This window comes from Carcharhinus amblyrhynchos, chromosome 26 (assembly GCF_965287045.1).
Source record: "Carcharhinus amblyrhynchos chromosome 26, sCarAmb.v2.hapA, whole genome shotgun sequence".
Classification (NCBI taxonomy): Eukaryota; Metazoa; Chordata; class Chondrichthyes; order Carcharhiniformes; family Carcharhinidae; genus Carcharhinus; species Carcharhinus amblyrhynchos.
Genome location: NC_137349.1, coordinates 41,925,453 through 41,952,330, shown reverse-complemented (window position 1 = coordinate 41,952,330; position 26,878 = coordinate 41,925,453). Strand labels below are relative to the sequence as shown.

General features: G+C 51.8%; 1 protein-coding gene across 1 annotated transcript in view; it reads left to right on the top strand.

Moving 5' to 3' along the window:
* LOC145358526 (disintegrin and metalloproteinase domain-containing protein 10) overlaps window positions 1-12,373 on the top strand; it is a 108,331-nt gene extending 95,958 nt beyond the window's left edge. Inside the window, exons 14-16 of the mRNA XM_080212660.1 lie at window positions 3,482-3,702; window positions 8,655-8,751; window positions 12,205-12,373. Coding sequence (XP_080068786.1) covers window positions 3,482-3,702; window positions 8,655-8,751; window positions 12,205-12,236 — 350 coding nt within the window. The 3' untranslated portion in view covers window positions 12,237-12,373. The remainder of the gene's footprint in view (window positions 1-3,481; window positions 3,703-8,654; window positions 8,752-12,204) is intronic.
* Window positions 12,374-26,878: the final 14,505 nt, after the last annotated feature.

Genomic DNA, 26,878 nt, shown 5'->3' with positions numbered 1-26,878 from the left:
AACATAGAACATAGAACATTACAGCGCAGAACAAGCCCTTCAGCCCATGATGTTGCGCCGACCAGTTAAAAAACAATGACCCTCTAACCTAAACCAATCCCTTTCCATCCATAAACCTATCCACAGATCTCTTAAACGCCCCCAAACTAGGCACATCCACAACTGCAGCAGGCAGGGCATTCCAATCCCTCACCACCCTCTGGGTAAAGAACCTACCCCTGACATCCGTCCTATAACTACCACCCCTTAATTTAAAGCTATGTCCCCTCGTGCTAGCTTTCTCCATCCGAGGAAAAAGGCTATCACTATCCACCCTATCTAAACCTCTAATCATCTTATATGTTTCAATAAGGTCCCCTCGTAGCCGCCTTCTTTCTAACGAAAACAACCTCAAATCCCTCAGTCTCTCCTCATAGGACCTCCCCTCCATACCAGGCAACATCCTGGTAAACCTCCTCTGCACCCTCTCCAAAGCCTCCACATCCTTCCTGTAATGTGGGGACCAGAACTGCACACAATACTCCAAGTGCAGCCGCACCAGAGTTTTGTACAGTTGCAACATGACGCTGCGGCTCCTAAATTCAATCCCCCTACCAATAAGCGCCAAGACACTGTATGCCTTCTTAACAACCTTATCTACTTGATTCCCAACTTTCAGGGATCTATGTACACATACACCTAGATCCCTCTGTTCATCCACACTATTCAGAGTCCTACCGTTAGCCCTATACTCTACACATCCGTTATTCCTGCCAAAGTGAATTACCTCACACTTTTCCGCATTAAACTCCATCCTCCACCTCTCGGCCCAGCTCTGCAACTTGACCAAGTCTCCCTGCAGACTATGACACCCTTCCTCACAATCTACCACACCTCCGACTTTGGTGTCATCAGCAAATTTACTAATCCACCCAGCTATACCCTCATCCAGATCATTAATAAAAATTACAAACAGCAGTGGCCCCAAAACAGATCCCTGAGGCACACCACTCGTAACTGAACTCCATGATGAATACTTACCATCAACCACCACCCTCTGTTTCCTATCCGCCAGCCAATTCCTGATCCAATTTCCTAGATTACCCTCAATCCCATACATCTGCATTTTCTGCAGAAGCCTTCCATGGTGAACCTTATCAAACGCCCTACTAAAGTCCAAATACACCACGTCAACTGCCTTACCCCCATCCACCTCTTTGGTCACTTTCTCAAAAAACTCAATAAGGTTAGTAAGGCGCGACCTACCCTCCACAAAACCATGCTGACTATCTCTAATCATTTCAAAACTCTCCAAATAACTATAAATCCTATCCCTAGTCATTTTTTCTAAAACCTTGCCCACAACAGAAGTAAGACTCACCGGTCTATAATTCCCGGGGAAGTCTCTGTTCCCCTTCTTAAACAATGGGACAACATTCGCTAACCTCCAATCTTCTGGCACTATACCGGTGACCAACGACGACCTGAAGATCAGAGCCAGAGGCTCTGCAATCTCCTCCCTTGCCTCCCAGAGAATCCTAGGGTAAATCCCATCCGGCCTAGGGGACTTATCTATTTTCAAACCCTCAAGAATAACTAGCACATCCTCCTTATCAACTGCAATACTGTCCAGTTTACAACCCTCACTTTCTCCCCATAGCCCTGCAACTAATTCCAGCTTCATATCACATTCACGTCCAAGTCCTTTTAGCAAGTTCCCGTTTAATCTATCCCAGGCAGTTTACTGGAATCGAATCTTTCCTGTTCTGAATCCGATCATGCCCATGTTCACAGCTATCATAGAATCATAGAAATCCTACAGTGCAGAAAAAGACCATTCAGCCCATCGAGTCTGCACTGACCACAATCCCATCCAGGCCCTACCCCCATATATTTACCCACTAATCCCTCTAACCTATGCATCCTGGGACACTAAGGGGCAATTTAGCACGGCCAATTAACCTAACCCACACATCTTTGGATTGTGGGGGGAAACTGGAGCACCCGGAGGAAACCCACGCAGACACGGGGAGAATGTGCAAACCCCACACAGACAGTGACCCGAGCCGGGAATCGAACCCATTAAACTGTCAGCAAAGACTCGCTCCTTTTCAGGAGTTTGGTGATGCCCTGGAATGATAAGTGAATACTGAAGCCTGATGCCAGCCCTGCACCCACAGATTGTAATGGCTGAGGGAGTGAGAGGCTTAGACATTCTCCTGCCGCATCACCAGCCACAGTGTTACCCAGTTCAGTAACGTGATTCACGTTTAGTGGGTGTATTTGAGATCCGAGGAGAAACAGATATCGCATTGCAGACAAACAAAAACTGGGAATGACTGAGAAAGGGATAATGAATGATGAAACATAGTTCACAGCCTCAGGAAATCTGTCACTCTGTCAACCTTCTGCTTTTGATGTTGGGTTCAGTGTGCTCACCGAGGAATCTACTGTTATCTCTTATACAAGACGTGGGTTATCTCTACTGAGGGAGGTTGAGGGGTGACCTGATAGAGGTTTACAAGATTATGAGGGACAGGGACAGAGTGGATAGTCAGATGCTCTTTCCTTGAGTAGAAAAGTCAAGAACTCGGGGGCGTAGGTTTAAGGTACGTCAGGAAACGTTCAGAGGTGTGTGAAGCAAGCTTTTTGCACAGAGGGTGGTGAATGTTTGGAATGTGCTGCCTGAGGAGGGAGCAGATACAATAGCGGCATTTGAGGGACACGTAGACAAAGACATGAATAAGATGGGGATGGAAGGATACGGGTTCTGTGACTGCGTGCGGTTTTAGATTAGGCAGACCACATGATCACTCAATGTACAAGCCATGTGTGCCACAAGTGTAACCAGCAAACAATATGGGACTTGCTCCCCCAGAGGGCTATTAATGTAGGGGGACAGTTGTAGCTTTCAAGAGGCTGTCCGATGTTTGTTCAATAAGAGTAGCGAGGAATGTAGAGCAATGGAGGAGAGGTGGGAGAAACTCGGTTCGTTCTCACTGGAACGATGGAGATTGAGGGGTGACCTGATAGAGGTTCACAAGGTTATGAGGGACACGGACAGAGCGGATAGTCAGAAGCTTTCTCCTAGGGTAGAAAAGTCAAGTACCGGGGGACATGGGTTTAAGGAGGGTGGGGAAACGTTTAGAGGCAAGGCAGGTTTTTTACACAGAGGGTGATGAATGCCTGGAATGTGCTACCTGGGGAGGTGGTGGGAACAGGTACAATAGTGGCATTTAAGGGACATCTAGATAAATACATGAATAGGAAGGGAATGGAAGGATTTGGACTCTGCAAGTGTGTACAGTTTTAGTTTAGGCAGCATTGCGATTGGCACAGGTTTGGAGGGCCGAATGGCCTGTTTGTGTGCTGTACTGTTCTTTGTTGTATGTAATGGTGCTACAATGAGGTGGAAGTCATTTAACTGAATGGCGGAACGAGCCTCAAGGGACTGAATGGCCTCCCTCCTCTTCGTTTTGAACCTAATTCTATCTGATTGCAGGCAACCCGGCAACATGTTCCAGTTCCTCCTCTGTCTTACTGCGCCAGTTTTTCAACAATAACCTGTTGACCTTGCCACCGGGCTCACCCTGTAAGGGGAAGCAGGGGTACTGTGACATGCTGAGTGTGTGCCGTTTGGTCGATGACGACGGACCCATCGCTAAACTGAAAAATGCCATCTTCAATCCCCAGGAGTTTGAGGACATTTCAGATTGGATGAAGGTGGGTGTTTAGCAGGTTGATATTGGAAATTTCTCACCGTATTGTATCAAAGCATCTTCTTGCTGCGTGGACCTGCCTTCTAGCTTTCCCCATTGTAAATGAAGAAAGCATCTAAAACTAAGGAGGGGTTATAGAACATAGAACATTGGTATAGGCTAGTGGGTCATTGTTTTTGTAACTGGTCGGCGCAACATCGTGGGCCGAAGGGCCTGTTCTGCACTGTAATGTTCTATGATCTATGTTCTATGTTCTATTACAGCGCAGAACAGGCCCAAATGTGTATGGTTCTTCACTGTAAGGTCCTACCCAGTATAGAAACTATCAAAGTTTGTTCTTCTGATCAGAATTGAGAAGGAACCAGTGATGGGCTCCCCTACATTAACTCCAAACAGCAGAGATTCAATCCTACCTCCGCGATTTTAACACTGGGACAGATTCCAGTTTGAACAGCGCAGTCTAATTATTTTCCCATATAACAGAAAAGCAAATTGCTGCGGATGCTGGAATCTGAAACATAAACAGAAACGGCTGGAAAATCTCAGCAGGTCTGCGGCGTGAGAGTCGAGCCAACGTTTGGATTCCGGATGACCCTTTGTCAGAGTTAATTATCTTCCCGTCCACTAACACTGCCACAGCCACCGACCGTAATCCTGACCCCCAGGGGTTGGTTATCAGTGGCCTTTCTCTGGCGTTGAACAATCAGCGATATCTCCACTTTCACACTGGCTGCTGCTGTTTCGATGGGAGCCGAGGGGTGTCCAGCTCCCATTGGTTCCGTGGGTGATGGGTAAGAGGTAGATCACAGGTATAGAACATAGAGAAACTACAGCACTAACAGGCCCTTTGGCCCACAAGTTGTGCCCAACATCTCTACCTACTAAGCCTATCTATAACCCTCAATCCTACTGAGTTCCATGTACGCATCCAGAAGTCTCTTAAAAGACCCTATCGCATTTGCCTCCACCACCACCGATTCCACACAACAATAATGTTGGAAATACCAGATAACAATATAACCGGTAACAATAGAGAGCTATTTTTTATTGAAGCCCGTAGACCCATGGCCAACCGACAGCTATTTACGGTACGTGTGTAGTTATCTTTGTGAATGCTGGAGGAGTGGGATAGAATCATCGAACCCTACAGTGCAGAAAGAGGCCCTTCGGCCCATCGAGTCTGCACCGAACACAATCCCACCCAGGCCCTAACCCCCATATCCCTACATTGCTCACGATCCCAGCTGCTCCCCCACCACCCTGGGACATTGCCATGTTCTCGAGCTGTTTCTAATCGGGATAACTCAGCGTCTCACACAATGAGAAAGGGTTTTGATGTTTCCTAAGAGCTTTGATCACCCATAAAACCACCTTCCAGTTGCTGTGAGCCCATTATGTTCTCAATCCTCTCCCAATCCCCCCCTGGCAGTTGTAGTATTTAACCAGCTGGGCTCCGTGGGGGGACTGGGTGACGTTCCTCTGTTGGCTGTGGAACAATGTACCCGTCTGGTACCCAGGGCTGGCTGTTAATGAGACCAAACCAGTGAGTGGTTTGACTGTTTGAGCTCCAGGGTCCTGGGTTCGATTCCCGGCTCGGGTCACTGTCTGTGTGGAGTTTGCACATTCTCCTCGTGTCTGCGTGGGTTTCCTCCGGGTGCTCCGGTTTCCTCCCACAGTCCAAAGATGTGCAGTTAGGTTGATTGGCCGTGCTAAGAAATTGCCCCTTAGTGTCCAGGGATGTGTAGGTTAGAGGGATTAGTGGGTATAATATGTAGGGATATGGGGATAGGGCCTGGGTGGGATTGTGTTGGGTGCAGACTCGATGGGCCAAAGGGCCTCTTTCTGCCCTGTAGGGTTCTATGATTCTATGATACAGCCAGTCAGCGTACACTGGGACAGGATAAACACAGGGCGGGATTCTCTGGCCACGCTCACACTAGACAAGAAGCCGGAGAGTCCCGTCCGAGGTCACTGGACCTTTACACGGCCAATTCCCGTGGGGGAGTTCCAGACACAATCCCAGATTGGTTGGATCAGCATTTTGGACAGGAGCCCAAGTGAATCATTGGGGAGAGTGGAGAATGGGGCAAGAAATGGTTTTCAAAATACATCAATACAGTTCAAATAGCAGAGCGAGGCCTCCTTCTGGGAAAAATATGAATTATCGGATGCTCCATCTTCAATACAGAATTCACCAAATCAGAAGGAAATACATTAATCTGTTAGTTTGTACTAGAAAGAAAAGGAAACTTGCATTTGTGTCACGTTTTACTCCTGTCTCAAAGCGCTCACAGCCAGTGGAATACTTTGTGAAGCTCTGGAGTAACAGCAGCAGTGTGTGCACAGCAAGATCCCAAAAAAAACAGCACTGAGATAAAGACCTGCTTTTGTGATGTTGATTGGGGGTGAATATTGGCCGGGACAGCGAGGAAATCTCCTCAGCCCTTCATCAACTCTGTGACATCCACGCTGCGCAGAGCTTCTGTTTAACATATCGTCCGAATGACAGTACTTCCCAAACACGCTGCGTTCCCCCGCGGTGCTGCATTGAGTGCCACCTGATTGTTGTATTCAAACCCAGGAATGGGATTTGAATCCGAAGCTTTGACTCAGGGGTGACCGAGTAACTCGCTGAGCGAAGGTTAAGATGGGACATCGAAACCCAGAGAGATTTCCAGTGCAGAAGGCAGCCATTCAGCCCATCGAGTCTGTGCTAACTCTCTGAGTGAGCTGAACATTTAAACAACTAAGAACAAAAAAAGTACAGCGCAAGAACAGGCCACTCAGACCATGAAGCCTGTGCCACTCATGATGTCCTAACTAAAAAATCCCCTGTCCTTAATTGGTCCATATCCATATGTTCCCTAAATATCCCTATAGATCCAGAGGGATTTACAATGTAGAAGGAAGCCATTCAGCCCATTAAGTCTGTACGTCTCGGACAGAGCTGGACATTTAAACCCAGCTCAGGAGGAAGCCATTCAGACAATCTTTCCAGCTTTCCTGGAGCAAGCAGAACGAACCCCTGCTCAGAGTTCAGTACTGATCCCATCGATTCTGAAAAGCACAATGTTTCTGCCTAAGAATATTCCTGTGGGCAGCACAGTAGCACAGTGGGTTAGCACTGCTGCTTCACTGCTCCAGGGTCCTGGGTTCAATTCCCAGGTCACTGTCTGTGTGGAGTTTGCACATTCTCCTCGTGTCTGCGTGGGTTTCCTCCAGGTGCTCCGGTTTCCTCCCACAATCCGGGTTAGGTCGATCGGCCAGGCTAAAATTGCTGCTTAGTGTCTAGAGAGACGTCGTTTAGAGGGATTAGCGGGTAAAATATGTAGGGATATGGGGGTAGGGCCTGGGTGGGATTGTGGTCGGTGCAGACTCGATGGGCCAAAGGGCCTCTTTCTGCACTGTAGGGATTTAATGGTTTCCTTGACTCATTTAAAAAATACATTCTCAAAGCTCTCATCCAGTTCAGGGACCCAGGCTCTTAAGTCTTATTTCTACCTCTGGATCCCCCAAATTAATTTACCCCGTGCCTTTAATGTCCAAATGAAGGGCAGGATTTTCCTGGCCCGCCGTGCTGCTGGAGTAGGCGGAGAGCAGGGGAGATGTTAGCGGGAGAGCTGATACAGGAATCCGGTCACTCTCCATCCCCGTGTTTTGTGTTGGAATCAGCCGGGCCCTGGGAGACAGCACGAGGCCCATTACAATATTGAAATTGGCATTTCCAGCTCACCTACAAACTCGGGACGATATCATTCCAGGCTCGCTATTGTTAATGACCCTCCTATGGACAGTTCCCACCAGCGGGGATTAAAACTCAGTCTCTCATCAATGGGATCCAGGCGTGATGGCCTTGCTGGTGGGGGGCAGAGACCATTGAGGCCCCCCCTAGAAGTTCGGGGCAGTAGATGTTGCCCCTGGGGCAGTTCCAGCCTGGCACTCCGGCAGTGCCAACCTGGCACACCGGCAGTGCCAAAGGGGCATGTCCTGAGGGGTGCGGGGCCAAGTGGGGAGCAGGGCCAGACTAGATTTTGGGCCAATCGGAGATGGTGAGGAAGAACCGCTGAGCACTCTGCACAGCGATTGGTGGGGGGGGTGAGGGGGTAATCAGGGCTGGCCACGGGGGGTAGGGCGGAGTTCAGGCTGGCCATCGGGGCCAGCGATTGGGATGAGGGGGGGGCGGTGCAGGAGATCGGGGCCGGTGATTGTGGGGGAATGGGTGTCAGCGCTGGCGATTGGGGGGGGTGATCGAGGGGTGGGTGAGGGGAGATATCGGGAGGCCGGTGATGGCGGGGCCAGTGCGCATGCACCCATCTCCCCACTGATAGGTGGGCACACGCAGTGGATCCTCAGTATGCTGATGCCCACCCCCTTGGGTGGGATTAGGCCCTGTTCCCCCACCACCAGCGTGAAGCCCCCCCTGGAAGACTGGGTGAAGCACAGAGCGCCAAAAATTCCACTGATTAAAACTCGCCCAAAAAAACCAGCTGGGAATATCTCCCATTTCCCAACCCATTCGGCTGTTCAAATCATCCCCAAAATCTCCTAAAGCTGCTCTCAATCCCAAAACTATTCCCAATGCAGAAACGGGTTCTGTCCTGTATTTGCTACAGTGCCGGACATGGTCTGGATTTTCAGAATTGGGGGGGGGTGCAGTTACTGTAAGTCGGAGCTGGGAAAACGGATGGGGGGATCGAGCAGGAGCTGAGATTAGTGAGGGACAGACCAGGAACAGTGACGGAGTGTGTTGCTAACCATCCTCTGGAACTGCTCCATACAAAGGAACACCCTGACCTCGAGTCTCTTCCCGTTTAATCATTCCACTTGGGAATTCGAAAAGTTCTCTTTGGACCCTAAATTCCCATGAACTTTCTCTCAGTTTGGAAGTTAGTTTGGAAGGTTGTTGCCTATCTGATTGAATAGGGTTCAGTCTGACTCTGTTTTGTTCTGTTACAGACTCATTCCTGGGCTATTCTGTTAGGCATTCTGACGCTGGGAGGATTGATGTCGAGCACGGTGTTTCTGTTCGGGAAGAGACTGGACAGCGAGATGGGTAATAACTCCATTTGGCAAGTTGGAATCTCCACTCCCCCAGCCCCACACATCCAGCAATCCCACCGGACACACACTCCATCCTGCCAGCTATCGTCTGGTGGATTATTACTGGAACATGTTGGTCTGATTGGAAATGTGATCACGCTGAAGCAATTCATTTACCGTGGTACAGTCTGACCAGGAAATACTTCCCCCTCGTGAGAAGATGAGCAATTAGAGTGTTTCTGTGGACAGACCAGGCTGGAAGGTTCTCCCATTGGGGAGATAATCAGACTGAAAGCATTCCTGATTCACTAACACTCATTTCACCAAACCGTTGGGAACCAATTTCACCCAATAGGGTATCAGACTTTCCTAGTTTTTCTTTGTAAATGATACAGAAGTTTGTAATCTTCCAGCATGTTAGAAAGTTACTCCGCTCCAACTGTCCGTCCTGCTACCTCTCTGCAAACAGACAACTTATTGAGTTTTGCCCAACCTTCTTAAAGCTCTTACCCTGGACCCCCCCTCCGGCCACACCCTGACCCTGACCCTGACCCTGACCCTCACCCTGACCCTGACCCTCAACCTGACCCTCACCCTGACCCTCACCCTGACCCTGACCCTCACCCTCACCCTGACCCTGACCCTGACCCTGACCCTCACCCTGACCCTGACCCTCACCCTGACCCTGACCCTGACCCTCACCCTGACCCTGACCCTCACCCTCACCCTGACCCTGACCCTCACCCTCACCCTGACCCTGACCCTCACCCTGACCCTGACCCTCACCCTGACCCTGACCCTGACCCTCACCCTGACCCTGACCCTCACCCTGACCCTGACCCTCACCCTCACCCTGACCCTCACCCTGACCCTCACCCTGACCCTCACCCTGACCCTGACCCTCACCCTCACCCTGACCCTGACCCTGACCCTCACCCTGACCCTGACCCTCACCCTGACCCTCACCCTGACCCTCACCCTGACCCTGACCCTCACCCTCACCCTGACCCTGACCCTCACCCTGACCCTGACCCTGACCCTCACCCTGACCCTGACCCTCACCCTGACCCTGACCCTCACCCTCACCCTGACCCTCACCCTGACCCTCACCCTGACCCTCACCCTGACCCTGACCCTCACCCTCACCCTGACCCTGACCCTCACCCTCACCCTGACCCTGACCCTGACCCTCACCCTGACCCTGACCCTCACCCTGACCCTCACCCTGACCCTCACCCTGACCCTGACCCTCACCCTCACCCTGACCCTGACCCTGACCCTCACCCTGACCCTCACCCTCACCCTGACCCTCACCCTGACCCTCACCCTGACCCTCACCCTCACCCTGACCCTGACCCTGACCCTCACCCTGACCCTCACCCTGACCCTCACCCTCACCCTCACCCTGACCCTGACCCTCACCCTGACCCTGACCCTGACCCTCACCCTGACCCTGACCCTGACCCTCACCCTGACCCTCACCCTGACCCTGACCCTGACCCTCACCCTGACCCTCACCCTGACCCTCACCCTGACCCTGACCCTCACCCTGACCCTGACCCTGACCCTCACCCTGACCCTCACCCTGACCCTGACCCTCACCCTGACCCTGACCCTGACCCTCACCCTGACCCTGACCCTGACCCTCACCCTGACCCTGACCCTCACCCTGACCCTCACCCTGACCCTGACCCTCACCCTGACCCTGACCCTGACCCTCACCCTGACCCTGACCCTCACCCTGACCCTCACCCTGACCCTGACCCTGACCCTCACCCTGACCCTGACCCTCACCCTGACCCTCACCCTGACCCTGACCCTCACCCTGACCCTGACCCTGACCCTCACCCTGACCCTCACCCTGACCCTGACCCTCACCCTGACCCTCACCCTGACCCTGACCCTGACCCTCACCCTGACCCTCACCCTGACCCTGACCCTCACCCTGACCCTCACCCTCACCCTCACCCTGACCCTGACCCTGACCCTGACCCTGACCCTGACCCTCACCCTCACCCTGACCCTGACCCTCACCCTGACCCTGACCCTGACCCTGACCCTGACCCTCACCCTGACCCTGACCCTCACCCTGACCCTCACCCTGACCCTGACCCTGACCCTCACCCTGACCCTGACCCTCACCCTGACCCTGACCCTGACCCTCACCCTGACCCTGACCCTGACCCTGACCCTCACCCTGACCCTGACCCTGACCCTCACCCTGACCCTGACCCTGACCCTGACCCTGACCCTCACCCTGACCCTGACCCTGACCCTGACCCTCACCCTGACCCTCACCCTGACCCTCACCCTGACCCTGACCCTGACCCTCACCCTGACCCTCACCCTGACCCTGACCCTGACCCTGACCCTGACCCTGACCCTCACCCTGACCCTCACCCTGACCCTGACCCTCACCCTGACCCTCACCCTGACCCTGACCCTCACCCTGACCCTCACCCTGACCCTGACCCTCACCCTGACCCTCACCCTGACCCTGACCCTCACCCTGATCCTGACCCTCACCCTGACCCTGGCCCTCACCCTGACCCTGACCCTGACCCTCACCCTGACCCTGACCCTCACCCTGACCCTGACCCTGACCCTCACCCTGACCCTGACCCTGACCCTGACCCTCACCCTGACCCTGACCCTGACCCTGACCCTGACCCTCACCCTGACCCTCACCCTGACCCTGACCCTCACCCTGACCCTCACCCTGACCCTGACCCTCACCCTGACCCTCACCCTGACCCTGACCCTCACCCTGACCCTGACCCTCACCCTGACCCTGGCCCTCCCCCGGTGCCCAGCCCCGGATCCGGCCTAAAGCAGCTGGAGGCCTCACTGCCACTTGTTGACTTTGTGAGCTTCAGATTTCCGATCAGAAACGGTTCTTCCTGCTGTAGTAGTTTATCCTGGATATCAGATAATTCCAGTTTGGAAAGAATGCCTGGAATGTGAGGGGAAGGTTTTACCCGGGGATGAGAGAATTCGAACCATCCAGCCAGACAGTACGGAGTTGGGAGTGAGCAGGGCCAGGATGCTTTGGATTAAAATGGAACCTGTGGCGAGCACTGCTGCAGAGAAATGTGTTCTTCATGGAGACATGATGTGGAGATGCTGGACTGGGGTAAACACAGTGAGAAGTCTCACAACACCAGGGTAAAGCCCAACAGGTTTAGTTGGTAGCCCAAGCCCCTCACCTGATGGAAGAGCAGCTCTCTGAAAGCTAGTAGGGATACGGGGGAAGGGCCTGGGTGGGATTGTGTTCAGTGCAGACTCGATGGGCCGAAGGGCCTCTTTCTGCCCTGTAGGGTTGTGTGATACTAGTGGCTTTTGCTACCAAATAAACCTGTTGGACTTTAGCCTGGTGTGGTGAGACACGGAGAACAGAATGAGTAAAGGACATTGTATTGACACGGGTCCAGCAGTTGCTGACATCCTCATCTCGTTTCTCTTTCAGCTGGACAGGAGTCGGAGCTGCAAACTTTCTGAGGACAAGTCTGTGTCGGTGAGGGGGTGGGGGCTGCGCAGAGACTGCACTGTCCCAGGGTCTGCCTCACAAATCCCCCCCACCCCCTCGCTTTTTAATGGAAGCCTCCCATCCAGGCTGGAGAAAGGGATTGTCCCATTGCCCTGCCCCTCTCTCTCTGTCATCATTAACTGCTCGAGATAATTAAAGAGCATCAACTTCATTACACGTGACTTTCCCGTGTTTGTTTGCGAACATATGTGGCGTTATTTTTATCGGCGCCAACTGTTGTCAGGGTGACAGTGATGGCACATGATGTCTTGGCTCATTTCCATTAGCCTGGGTAGTTATGGGATCTCTAAGTGAGCACTGCGGTCACGTAGCGGTGTCTGCTATTGTCTCTGGGCAAATCCCAGATACAGGAGGAGCACACGGTTTAGACTGTTCACAACTGCGACCTTCTCACACACACACACACACAGTCCTTGGCTGGAGCCCAGATGTTGGTGTGAAGGCTGGGGAAGTTACCTGCTCTCTGAGACTGCCAAGAGCCTGTACCTTGGAGGGGGCAGATAGGGGCTTAATTTAACATCACGGGAGCGCGTAGCCAACACTGCAGCACTCCCTCAGTAGCAGCCTGGGTTTAGTGTGAAAAACCTTAGACTGGGAACTGAGCCCACTATCTCCTGAATGAGAGGTGATACTGCATGACAATATTCTAGTCACCACACCCCGCAGTCCCCTGTCACCCCCCCCCAAATGGCCTTTAACTCGTGGGCAGTACAGTAGCACAGTGGGTTAGCACTGCTGCTTCACAGCTCCAGGGTCCTGGGTTCGATTCCCAGCTTGGGTCACAGTCCGTGTGGAGTTTGCACATTCTCCTCGTGTCTGCGTGGGTTTCCTCCGGGTACTCCGGTTTCCTCCCACAGTCCAAAGATGTGCGGGTTAGGTTGATTGGCCGTGCTAAGAAATTGCCCCTTAGTGTCCTGAGATGTGTAGGTTAGAGGGATTAGTGGGTATAATATGTAGGGATATGGGGGTAGGGCCTGGGTGGGATTGTGTCCAGTACAGACTCGATGGGCCGAAGGGCCTCTTTCTGCACTGTAGGGTTCTGTGATTCTAACTTGTGCCCAGTTTTCTGTGCTGCTGTGAGTGGGATGTGCTTTTCACATCAGGAAAGCTCATCTCCTGTGCTGTAGTCCAGGGACAGTGAGATATTTCAACCTCTAATCCTCTAGAGAATTCTCTAAAGTATCTGTGTTCCTCTAATCCAGCAGTTTAATTGCGCTGTCACTGATGGCTGTGCCTCCAGCTCCTGAAGCCCTGGAGTTCCCTCCCCAATCTCTCCACCAATCTTGATTCTTTTCAAATGCTCCTTAAACCAGCCTCGATCATCACCTTTCCAGCCAAACAAAATCCTGCCTCCCGCCTTTGACATGGTGTCGGTTCCCGTCAGGTCATGCCCCTGCGAGTGACCTTGGGAGGCGCTATATAAATGCAAGTTGTTGCAGTGTGTCAGGTTCCAAGCTGACTGCAGTGAAATGTGTGTGGGAGCCTTTGTCTGGAGGCAGCTCGCTGAGGGTGTGCCAGAAACACACGGCATCTGTGCCCACTCATGGACTGGCCTTGAGCTAGGGAGAGTTTCCTGGGCGGCTGAAATCCTTCTTCCAAATTCGAGGAGGGTGGGAGGCAGGATTTTGTTAATAGCCTGACAGGGTAGTGGGGAGTCTGTGCACTCTCCTTTTCCCATTTGTCACAAGGTTACAGTTCTGAACCCACTCCGAATTCTATCACACCCCCTGCTTACAGGACCAGCACACTCCTCCCCCCCGCCCCCCCACTTCCACTGCCCTCCTTCTCCCCTCCACTCCTGCCTGCACTGGAACACTGACGTTTCCCCAACCCCCCCCCCTTCACCCTGCTCCCCTCCACCTCCCCCTCACCCCCCTCCTCCCCACACCCCCTTGCCCCATCCTTCCGCACCCCCTCTCCCCCTCCTCTCTGCCCCCTCTCCCCCTCCTGTCCACACCCACCACTCCATCCTCTCCACCCCCTCCCCCCACCTCTCCGCACCCACCACTCCATCCTTGGCAGTGGGGGGGGGGGCGGGTGGGGGCGTGCTGGGCACTGGCTTCACTGCAGCATCTCACCCACCACTGGGACATTAACATCTTACAGCTGCCAAACCAGCTGTGGCTCAGGGTCTCCCTGAGAATAACCACCCCGCCCCCGTATACACACACACACACACACACACACACACACCTCCCCCCCCCCACCCCTCCCCATACACACACACCCACACACACACACACCTCCCCCCCCCACCCCTCCCCACACACACACACACACACACACACACACCTCCCCACCCACCCCTCCCCACACACACACACACATACACACACACACACACACACACACCTCCCCCCCCACCCCTCCCCACATACACACACACACACACACCTCCCCACCACCCCTCCCCACATACACACACACACACACACACACACCTCCCCACCACCCCTCCCCATACACACATACACACACACACACACACACACACACACCTCCCCACCACCCCTCCCCACATACACACACACACACACACACACACACACCTCCCCACCACCCCTCCCCATACACACACACACACACACACGCACACACACACCTCCCCCCCCACACACACACCTCCTCACCCCTTCCCAAGCATCCCCCCCCCCACACACACACACACACACACACACACACACACCTCCCCCCCCACACACACACCTCCTCACCCCTTCCCAAGCATCCCCCCACACACACACACACACACACACACACAGAAACTCACTCACACCTCCCCACCCCTTCCCACCTCACCCACACACACACATACTTTCCCCCCCACACCCCTCTCCACACCCACTCACACCTCCTCCCCCCCACCCCACCCTCCACACCACCCCCTCCCTGATGTTAAATGAGCCAGTTGGCTGGATGCCATCAAAGGGTCCCTGAGGATTGTTGATGTGTCTGAAGCTGGCACTGGGATTGCATCGATTAACCCCCCAGCCCACTGCCCACTGCCCACTGCTCTGGCCCACTGCCCACTGCCCTGGCCCACTGCCCACTGCCCACTGCCCTGGCCCACTGCCCACTGCCCACTGCCCTGGCCCACTGCCCACTGCCCTGGCCCACTGCCCACTGCCCACTGCCCTGGCCCACTGCCCACTGCCCACTGCCCACCTCCAGCTGGGGGAGGGAATGAAATCCAATGCAAGGGCCAGCTGTGTGATTACAGCACTGATTCTTTATCCTGATTTCTGGAATTAAATCTCTCTCCCCCGCGATGGGAATGACGTCCTTCCTTGCTGCTGGTTGGCGGGGTGATGTGTTGTGGGCACTGCACTCAGGACGCAGCTCTGGGACTGAGACCTTAAGGCCCTGCCCATTGAAGGTAAATGGTTAGTTAAATGATAACTTTGGGGATCAGAGGCCAAGGTGAAGGTAATAAGAGTTTATTGGAAAAGACATCACAGTGCAGCCATCAAAGGACAATCAATGGAGTGAATCGAAGTGGATTGTCCCAGACACAAAGTTTATCAATTAATAGCACAGTGTGTAATATCTAATCAGAGATCAACTGGGATTCTGTTCCACTCTCAAAGCGAGAGAAACGGGGATGATGTGAGAGATAAGTGAGGAATGGAAAAGAACCCATAGAATTTCTACAGTGCAGAAGGAGGCAATTCAGCCCATCGAGTCTGTACTGACCACAATCTCACCCAGGCGCTATTCCTGCAACCTTACATATTTACCCTGCTAATCCCTTAGGGGCAGTTTAGACAGCCAATCAACCCAACCCCACAGGTCTTTGGACTGTGAGAGGAAACCAGAGCACAGGAGGAAACCCACGCAGACATGGGGAGAACGTGCAAACTCCACACAGACTGGAATTGAACCTGGGTCCCTGGCGCTGGGAGGCAGCAGCGTTAACCGTCGCGCTGTGACAAAGGGAGAGTAAAATAAACTATAGCACCCTCAGAGAAGAGGCCATTCAACCCATTTAGTCTATATCGGATCTTCACCCCTGTTGTGGCAAGAATCCCAAAAACTGGCGTAAATTCTAAGTGGTGTCCCTCAAACGCAGCATTTCCTATTTTTGTAGAGGAGGGTGAGGGGTGGGCCGGCATTCACGCTCGTGTGGTTTACCGAGCCAGCTCACCATTTAAGCATCAGCTGCCTCCGCTGAACTGAGGCTTTGGAAGACCAGAAGGGTGAGTCTGAACTCGGTAGACCCCTTTGGAGGGTTCAGGTACCTCTTTCAATCCCTCAACACCTTTGGGAGAGGCAGGAATGGACAATAAATACTGTCCAGCCAGCGATGCCCACGTCCCGTGAATGAATTAAAGAAAAACACCCTTAGGGAACCTTAAAACTAAACATAATTGCGCATAATCTCACTGGAACTATCGAAGGCAACAAAGAACTGTCATGCTGTCAAGGAACTGTCAGTTGTTAAGTGGTCAAGGGACAGTCAGAAAACTATCAAAGAACTGTAAACCTCTTAAGGACCTGTCAAACTGACCAGACTCCGGGTCAGTTCCTGAACACACTGACTCTGGATAATTAAGTCAGGAATCCTGCAATTATGTTAACAGAGATATGAACTGCTGATGAATTATTCTGATCGGAAGAGGATATTGCCACAAGAGGACACAGGTTTAAGGTGCTGGGGAGTAGGTACAGAGGAGACGTCAGGGGTAAGTTTATCACTCAGAGGGTGGTGAGTGAGTGGAATCGGCTGCCGTCGGTGGTGGTGGAGGCGAACTCGACAGGGTCTTTTAAGAGACTTCTGGAAGAGTACATGGGACTTAATAGGATTGAGGGTTATAGGTAAGCCTAGTAGGGAGAGATAAGATCGGCACAACTTGTGGGCCGAAGGGCCTGTTTGTGCTGTAGTTTTTCTATGTTCTAATGTGCTGATGTGAGTTTAAGAGGTCTGACATCCTAGGGAGGGTATTTGCTGGAGTGGTTGGGGGAGGGTTTAAACTAAAGTGGCAGGGGGATGGGAACCTATGCGAGGAGTCAGTGGAGGGAGAAACAAGGATAAGAACTAAAGGAAAAAAGAGGAATAAGAAAAGAGAAATCAAGGGCCAGAATTTGGATTGAAAAGCTGAGGAAACCAACTGGGAAACAGCCCATTTTAGACTGGGTATTGTGTAAAGAGAAAGGAATAATTAGCTATCTAGTTGAGTGAGGTCCCTTGGGAATGAGTGACCATAATAAGATAGAATTCTTCATCAAGATGTAGAGTGACGCAGTTAATTCTGAGTCTCGGCCCTGAATCTAAATAAAAGAAACTCCGATGGTATGAGTTGGTTATGGTGGGATTGGGGATGGGTAAGGTGGTGGATTAACTTTTATTTCAATGGTCCATGGAGCAGATCTTAAGCAACCTACAGCGGGTACAGTGATTGTTATCTTGATGACATATTAATCACTAATGCCTACAAACGGGAACATTTATGTAACCAAGAAGCTACTTCGAAACGCTTTGAGGTGCACGGGTCTTTGTGTCAGTTTGCTTACCTTCAAACACCAATACAATATTCAGGCCACGTAAAGGCTTACACAAGGTACAAGATGAAGGCTATCACGGAGACTCTACAACAGCAAGTGTCACACCGTTAAACTCATTCCCAGGATTAACCAACAACAATGGAAAAAATTTGTTTCGAATTTAGCAACTCTGCTCAAAACATTACATAGTTTGCCATCACCAAACGAGAGTGGCAATGGTTACCAGAGTGAGATGAGGTGTGTGGGTTAGCTGATAAAAAACCCTGGAGAGGTCAGAAATGTTGATATATTTCAATCCGAGGTAAGGACTACACCTTGCCTGAGCTCCATCGCTGTATAGAGTGAGTGTCACACAGACCACCTTCAGGGGAAGAAAGATCAATAGCTTCCGTGTCACGTACCTTAACCAGCGCTGAATCCATTACTCAGCTGGAGGAGGCAGGACTGACTAGCTTTACGGTGGTCACTTCACATTGTTGAAGCATCCTTTGGCAGCTATTTTTGGACTGATGCATTGTCACATCCGCTTTAGCCTGCTGGTCACGCGGCTGGTAGTGTTTCCATATTAAACACCCCAGTGACACCGGCTCAGGGCCAATGACAGGAGGCGCAGGGATGTGCAACGTGATTTGGAATGGTTCAGCGAGTGGCAGGCGCAGGATAATGTGGATAAACGTGAGGTTATCCACTTTGGTAGCAATAATAGGAAGGCAGATTACCATCAGAATGGTTATAAATTGAGAGAGGCGTGGGACCTGGGTATCCTCGTACAACCACTCACTGAAGGTAAGCAGGTAGGTGCAGCAGGCAGTAAAGAAGGGAAATGGTATATTGGCCTTCATACTGAGAGGATTTGAGTAGAGGAGCAGTAATGTCTTGCTGCAATTGTATAGCATCTTGGCGAGGCTACACCTGGAATATTGGGTGCAGTTTTGGTCTCCTTATCTGAGGAAGGATGTCCTTGCTATAGAGGGAGTTCAGTGAAGGTTTGCCAGGCTGGTTCTGGGGATGGAGGGACTGGCAAACGAGGAGAGATTGAGTCAGTTGTGATTATATTCATTAGAGTTTAGAAGAACAGGAGGGAATCTCAGAGTAACCTATAAAATTTTAACAGGAGTAGACAAGATAGATGTAGGAAGGATGTCCCTGATTCCGGAGTGCAGAACTATGAACATAGAACAGCGCAGTACAGACCCTTCGGCCCTCGATGTTGCGCCGACCAGCGGAACCAATCTAATGACCCTCTAACCTAAACTATTCCAATGTTATCCATATCCACAGACCATTTGAACGCCCTTAAAAGTTGGCGAGTCCACAACTGCTGCAGGCAGGGCATTCCACACCCTTACTATGGGTCATAGTCTGAGGAAATGGGGTCAACCTTTTAAGATTGAGACGAGGAGAAATGTCTTCGCCCAGAGAGTGGCCAACTTGTGGAATTTGCTGTCACAGAGAGCAGTTGACACCAAATCATTGCGTGTTTGCAAGGAGTTAGACGTGGCTCTTGGAGCGAAGGGGATGATTGGATGTGGTGGAAGCCAGATCAGATTCCTGAGTTGGATAATCAGCTGTCATCAGGATGAATGGCAGAGCAGGTTTGGAGAGCTGAATGGTGTATCCCTGTCCTAATTCCTATATTTCTATGTTTCTGTTTGCAGGTTAGGTGGATTGGGTTGTAGCAAATTGCCCTTTAGTGTATAGGTTTGGGAGATTAGTGGGGTAAATAAATGGGGTTACGGGGATAGGGCCTGGGTAAGATGTTCCATTGGAGGGTTGGTGCAATCTCGATGTATTGTAGGGATTCTGTGAATCTATTTTTACAGAAGCATAATTTTACAACATGAGGAACGATGGTCATTTTATTTTGGGAGGTGGAAGGCTTGATCAAAGGGGTAGGTTTTAAAGCTGCCTTTATCCAAATCCGCACTAGTCCTGTTCCACTATCATCCCCTCTGATCACCGGCAACGACAGTTTATAAACTCTCATCTTACTTCCCCAATTTCTCCATGCCCTTCCCACTCCTGCCTTCCCCAACACTCCAAAACTCTGGATAAAAATACTGCGGGTGCTGGAAATACGGAATTAAAGCAGGAAACGCTGGAAATAATAGGCAGGGCCCGGGGATGTCTGAGAAACAAAGTTAACGGGTGGGGTTTTATAGCCTCGCTTGAACTCAGACGGGAAAATCCTGCCCCAGGTCAACGGACCTTCCCGTTGTCCACCCCTCGCCCGCTCCGATTCCCGTAGCTGACGGGACAGGGCAAATATATCAGGTCAATGACCTCCGGGTGGTCTGGGATCAGGAATCCTTCACTTTGACTGTCTCCAATTTTAATCACTTCGCTGTGCCTTCAGATACCGGGCTGTAGACTCTGGAAGTCTCTCCCTAAACCTCTCTCCCTCATTCTATCTTTCCCACTGTCTCTATCCCTCCTCTCTCTATCCCTCCTCTCTCTATCCCTCCTCTCTCTATCCCTCCTCTCTCTATCCCTCCTCTCTCTATCCCTCCTCTCTCTATCCCTCCTCTCTCTATCTGTCCTCTCTCTATCTGTCCTCTCTCTATCCCTCCTCTCTCTATCTGTCCTCTCTCTCTCTCTCTTTCACCCACTCACTCTCTCTATCTCATAAGAACGTGTTGGAGGAGGCCATTTAGCCCTTCAAGCCTGCTCCACCATTTCAATACTATCATGGCAGATCTCACCTAGGCCTCAATCCACTTTCCTGCCTATGTACCAAATATGGATATATCTAGGGGGGAGGGGAGACTGGGAGAGGGGTGACTGGGGGAGGGGTCACTGGGGGAGGGGTCACTGGGGGAGGGGTCACTGGGGGAGGGGTCACTGGGGGAGGGGGTCACCGGGGGAGGGGTCACTGGGGGAGGGATCACTGGGGGAGGGGTCACTGGGGGAGGGGTCACTGGGGAGGGGTCACTGGGGGGGTCACTGGGGGTGGGGTCACTGGGGGAGGGGTCACTGGGGGAGGGATCACTGGGGGAGAGGTTCCTGGGGGAGGGGTCACTGGGGGAGGGGTCACTGGGGAGGGGTCACTGGGGGAGGGGTCACTGGGAGAGGGGTCACTGGGGAGGGGTCACTGGGGGAGGGGTCACTGGGGAGGGGTCACTGGGGGTGGGATCACTGGGGGAGGGGTCACTGGGGGAGGGATCACTGGGGGAGGGATCACTGGGGGAGAGGTTCCTGGGGGAGGGGTCACTGGGGGAGGGGTCACTGGGGGAGGGATCACTGGGAGAGGGGTCACTGGGGGAGGGGTCACTGGGGGAGGGGTCACTGGGAGAGGGGTCACTGGGGGAGGGGGTCACTAGGGGAGGGATCACTGGGGGAGGGGTCACTGGGTGTGGGGTCACTGGGGGAGGGATCACTGGGGGAGGGGTCACTGGGGGAGGGGTCACTGGGGGAGAGGTTCCTGGGGGAGGGGTCACTGGGTGAGGGGTCACTGGGGGAGGGGTCACTGGGGGTGGGGTCACTGGGGGAGGGGTCACTGGGGGAGGGATCACTGGGGGAGGGGGTCACTGGGGGAGAGGTTCCTGGGGGAGGGGTCACTGGGGGAGGGGTCACTGGGGGTGGGGTCACTGGGGGAGGGGTCACTGGGGGAGGGGTCACTGGGGGAGGGGTCACTGGGGGAGAGGTTCCTGGGGGAGGGGTCACTGGGGGAGGGGTCACTGGGGGAGGGGTCACTGGGGGAGGGATCACTGGGGGAGGGGTCACTGGGGGAGGGATCACTGGGGGAGGGGTCACTGGGGGAGGGGTCACTGGGGGAGGGATCACTGGGGGAGGGGTCACTGGGGGAGGGATCACTGGGGGAGGGGTCACTGGGGGAGGGATCACTGGGGGAGGGGTCACTGGGGGAGGGGTCACTGGGGGAGGGGTCACTGGGGGAGGGATCACTGGGGACAGTACTGTCAGTTGAAGAACACGATCTTTAGTTTAAAGGAAGCGTTTCTCTGGAAGTGTGGAAAAGTCCGGAATTGGCTTCTAAATAACATTTATTTTTTTCACTTTTTCACTTGGTTAAAGACCCAAAACCTTCAAGCGATGTCACTTTAACACAGCGGGGCTAACCTGCTGGGGAATCTGTCACTGATTATCTGACCAGGCCTGGAAAACTGGCAGAGCATTGAGAATTCGGGTCGCTCCCGAATGATATGTTGCGAGATCGACTGGTCTGCGGTGTTAACAAAGTGACAATCCGAAAAAAATTATTGGCAGAGCCCAGTTTGGACGTGAAGAGGGTCATTGAGATCGTTCTATTGCTGGAGAATAGAGAGAAAGGAGCTCAGTAACTACAGGGGATGTCAGACAGTGTCCTCCGATTGGGACAGGGACCTCACACAACATCCATCCCTCAACTGAGAGCAACGGTAGAATATCACCGAGTCCCTGACAGCGGGACAGCCTGAGTCACCTCACCAGGCACTCGAGGGAGGTCAGGGACAGGCTCCTCGGGAACATATTCCAGAAGGTTGGAGATGCCAGACTATTGCAAACGCTGCAGAAGATCAGAACCCCAGGCTGAGATATAGGGACAGTCGAAACAGGCGCTGTTTCAAGGAAAGGACAAAGTCACCAGACCGTACCGTGCAGGTATACCCACAACCGGGATCAGGAACAACCCAATTCAATCACACCTCCCTGATAAAGATTTCCCCCATAAGAGAAGAGTCATTAGTAAATGGCCACCCATTAAAAATGGGAGTGGATATAGGGCTGGGGTCTCTGTTTAGAACGGAGTTGAGGAGGAACTTCTTCACTCAAAGGGTGGTGAATCTCTGGAATTCTCTGCCCGTTGAAGTGGTGGAGGCTGCCTCGCTAAATATATTTAAGTCACGGGTAGATAGGTTTCTGATAGACAGGGGAATTAAGGGGAGAAAGCGGGAAAGTGGAACTGATCCACTTCAGATCAGCCACGATCTTATTGAATGGCGGGGCAGGCTCGAAGGGCTAGATGGCCTACTCCTGCTCCTATTTCTTATGTTCTTATGTCTCTGTTATTGGGGAACTGATGTATTATCACCTCGGGGCTGGCCACCTAGGCAGGGGAAATGATTATGGTGACCCCAGCCAACCCAACTCTCACTCATCATTGTAGGGGGTCATGGACCCAGCCTCATGGGGAGAGATTGGCTCCAGGACCTCTGACTGAAATGGCTAGAGATCTTTAGGCAGGGTGTGGGAGGACTGGGCAAAGTTACCAACAAGAAACGTGAAGTTTTCCAAGAACGTAAGAAATAGGAGCAGGAGTCGGCCATCTAGCCCTTCGAGCCTGCCCCGCCATTCAATAAGATCATGGCTGATCTGAAGTGGATCAGTTCCACTTTCCCGCCCTCTCCCCATAACCCTTAATTCCCCTGTCTATCAAAAACCCATCAACCCATGTCTTAAATATATTTAGCGAGGTAGCCTCCACCACTTCAACAGGCAGAGAATTCCAGAGATTCACCACCCTTTGAGTGAAGAAGTTCCTCCTCAACTCTGATCTAAACTGCCCCCCCCCCCCTTATCTTGAGGCTGTGCCCTCTAGTCCTGCTGTCCTTTCTAAGTGGGAAGAATCTCTCTACCTCTACCCTATCCATCCCCTTCATTATCTTATACGTCTCTATAAGATCCCCCCTCATCCTTCTAAACTCCAACGAGGAATTGTAAGAATAAAGGGAGTCACGGCTGAGATCTACATCGACCCTGATGTTACCCGAAAGTATTTTAGAGTGAGTGCAGTTCCAGACTCTCCATTGGAAAAAGGAGAGTCAGAACATAGAACACTACAGTGCAAACAGGCCCTTCGGCCCACAAGTTGCGCCGATCACATCTATACCTACCAAGCCATAGAACTATCTGTAACTCCCAATCCCATTAAATCCCGTATACTCATCCAGAAGTCTCTTAAAAGACCCCAGCGAGTTCACCTCTACCACCACCGCCGATTCCACTCACTCACCACCCTCTGAGTGAAAAACTTACCCCTGACATCTCCTGGAACTGGAACACCTGGAAAAGTTGGGCATAATAAAACCTGTACAGTTCACAGAGTGTGCAGAACCTGTTGTTATAGCTGGTTAATTCTGTCTGACATTGCTGGGACTGTAAGCTCTCAGTCAGTCGAGTTTCTAAACCTGACAGGTGCCTGGATCAGAGGTGTACACGTGGCTTATGAACACCTCCGAGGGTGCTGTTGCCCGGGAACTGGATAGCTAACGCTGATGAGCTGAGTTGTTTGCAGTTGCCCATTTGCACAGCTTTGCTTCATTCTCAAAGCTGGATCTTTCAGGCTGGAGCCCAGAGCAGTCACATCATTTGTGTCTCACCATCGTTCCCTGAGAGGCAGACTGAGTGCCAGTGAATGTGCTTCAGGCAGAGAGTTTTAAAAAAAAACATTCTACAATATTGTCCATCCCTAACTGCCTTCCATTTCAGAGTCAACCACATTGCTGTGGATCTGGCATCACATGTAGGCCAGACCAGATAAGGACAGCAGATTTCCTTCCCTGTAGGACATTAGTGAACCTGATGGATTTTTAACAATCCCAGATTTTTATTGAATTCAAATTTCACCATCTGCTATGGTGGGATTCAAACCGAGGTCCCCAGAGCATTACCCTGGCCCTCTGGACTACTAGTCCAGTAACAACACCACTACACCACCTTCTCCCCAGGGTAAGGGTGTGGATTTATAAAGGATCGTTCATGACCTCAGAGAGCTTGTCTGCGTGGAATTTGCACATTCTCCTCGTGTCTGCGTGGGTTTCCTCCGGGTGCTCCGGTTTCCTCCCACAGTCCAAAGATGTGCGGGTTAGGTGGATTGGCCATGCTAAAAATTGCCCCTTAGTGTCCTGAGATGCGTAGGTTAGTGGGTAAATATGTAGGGATATGGGGATAGAGCCTGGGTGAGATTGTGGTCAGTGCAGACTCGATGGGCTGAATGGCCTCTCCCTGTACTGCAGGGATTCTACTCTATGAAATAAGCTTCACAGATGGCTGAATGAACTAGGCTTGTACTCGTTAGAGTTTAGAAGAATGAGGGGAGATCTCATTGAGACGTATAAGATGATGAATGGGATGGATAGGATAGAGGTGGAGAGACTCTTCCCGCTCAGAAAGGACAGTAGGACTAGAGGGCACAGCCTCAAGATAAAGGGGGGGTGGTTTAGAACGGAGTTGAGGAGGAACTTCTTCACTCAAAGGGTGGTGAATCTCTGGAATTCTCTGCCCGTTGAAGTGGTGGAGGCTGCCTCGCTAAATATTTTTAAGACGCGGGTTGATGGGTTTTTGATAAGAGAGGGGATTAAGGGTTATGGGGAGAGGGCGGGAAGGTGGAACTGAGCAGCGACAGATCAGCCATGATCTTATTGAATGGCGGGGCAGGCTCGAAGGGCTAGATGGCCTACTCCTGCTCCTATTTCTTATGATCTTATGGCTGGGTAATCTAGGAATGTCATCATTGTTGTAATGAAGGGAAACATGGTGCTAATGTTACACAGGAAGATGTCACTAACAGCAATGAGCTAGTCTCTGTAATGTATTTTCAGCCGTGCTGGTTATGGGGAAAGTATTGACTCAGATACTGGAAGTACTTCCTTCAAAATGGTGTCATGGGATTGTTTTCTATCTGTCAAAGGCCTCATTTTAATATCTCATCCACAAAGTGTCTCTCCAACAGTGCGGCACTCCTTCAGCCACCTGCCAGCCTACAACACCTGCTGGAGTCTCTGGAGTGGAAAGTGAAGCCATAAATAAGGCAATGTTCTCCTGACTGAACTAAGGTGGGCAACTGGAAGGTTCGTGTTAACTGAGAAAGATGGAGTGCTCACAAAATAAACGTTAGGTTTGAATAGATTTGATGAAGAATCAATGAAACTGGGCATTGGTGAGGCCGCAGCTGGAGTACTGTGTGCAGTTTTGGGCGCCGTACTTACGCAAGGATATTTTGGCCTTGGAGGGAGTGCAGAGGAGGTTCACTAGGCTGATGCCGGAGTTGAGGGGGTTGAGATATGAGGAGAGCCTGAATAAACTAGGCTTGTACTTGTTAGAGTTTAGAAGAATGAGGGGAGATCTCATTGAGACGTATATGATGATGAATGGGATGGATAGGATAGAGGTGGAGAGACTCTTCCCGCTCAAAAAAGACAGTAGGACTAGGGGGCACAGCCTCAAGATAAAGGGGGGCGGTTTAGAACGGAGTTGAGGAAGAACTTCTTCACTCAAAGGCTGGTGAATCTCTGGAATTCTCTGCCCGTTGAAGTGGTGGAGGCTGCCTCGCTAAATATATTTAAGATGCGGGTTGATGGGTTTTTGATAAGCAAGGGGATTAAGGGTTATGGGGAGAGGGCGGGAAAGTGGAACTGAGCCACGACAGATCAGCCATGATCTTATTGAATGGCGGGGCAGGCTCGAAGGGCTAGATGGCCTACTCCTGCTCCTATTTCTTATGTTCTTATGTAATAGATTTGATGAAGAATCAACGAAACTCAGCTTCAAAAAAGGGCTGGTTGATTGATATCCCCAGAAACACCAGGAAATTCAATGGACAATCACGTGTTCAAACTATTAATGTTCATGTGGGGGGTGAGATTTATACCATTCTCTCACTCTCTCTCGGTCGCTGTGCGTTATGGTCGATGATGCCAGGAATCTGATGAAGCAGACTGAGCTGATTTCTCCCTGATCCCATCTTTCAGTTGGATTGACGTAGATCCCACTTCACAATCCAAACCATCAACTCAGTGTGGGAGGAATTGTGGATGGATTCACTCCAAACTCTCCCTGGAACACACAGATTACACACAGCCCGAATCAACACACACACTGTCACCTTATACTTCCCATTTCTAATCAATGAAGCTTTAATTATTGCCTATAACACTGAGAATAAGCACTGCTGAACTTGGTTAATGGCCTGGGGGAAGGAGTGTATCAATATATTGGGGGCGGCACGGTAGCACAGTGGTTAGCGCTGCTGCTTCACAGCTCCAGGGTCCTGGGTTCGATTCCCAGCTCGGGTCACTATCTGTGTGGAGTTTGCACATTCTCCTCGTGTCTGCGTGGGTTTCCTCTGGTTTCCTCCCACAGTCCAAAGATGTGC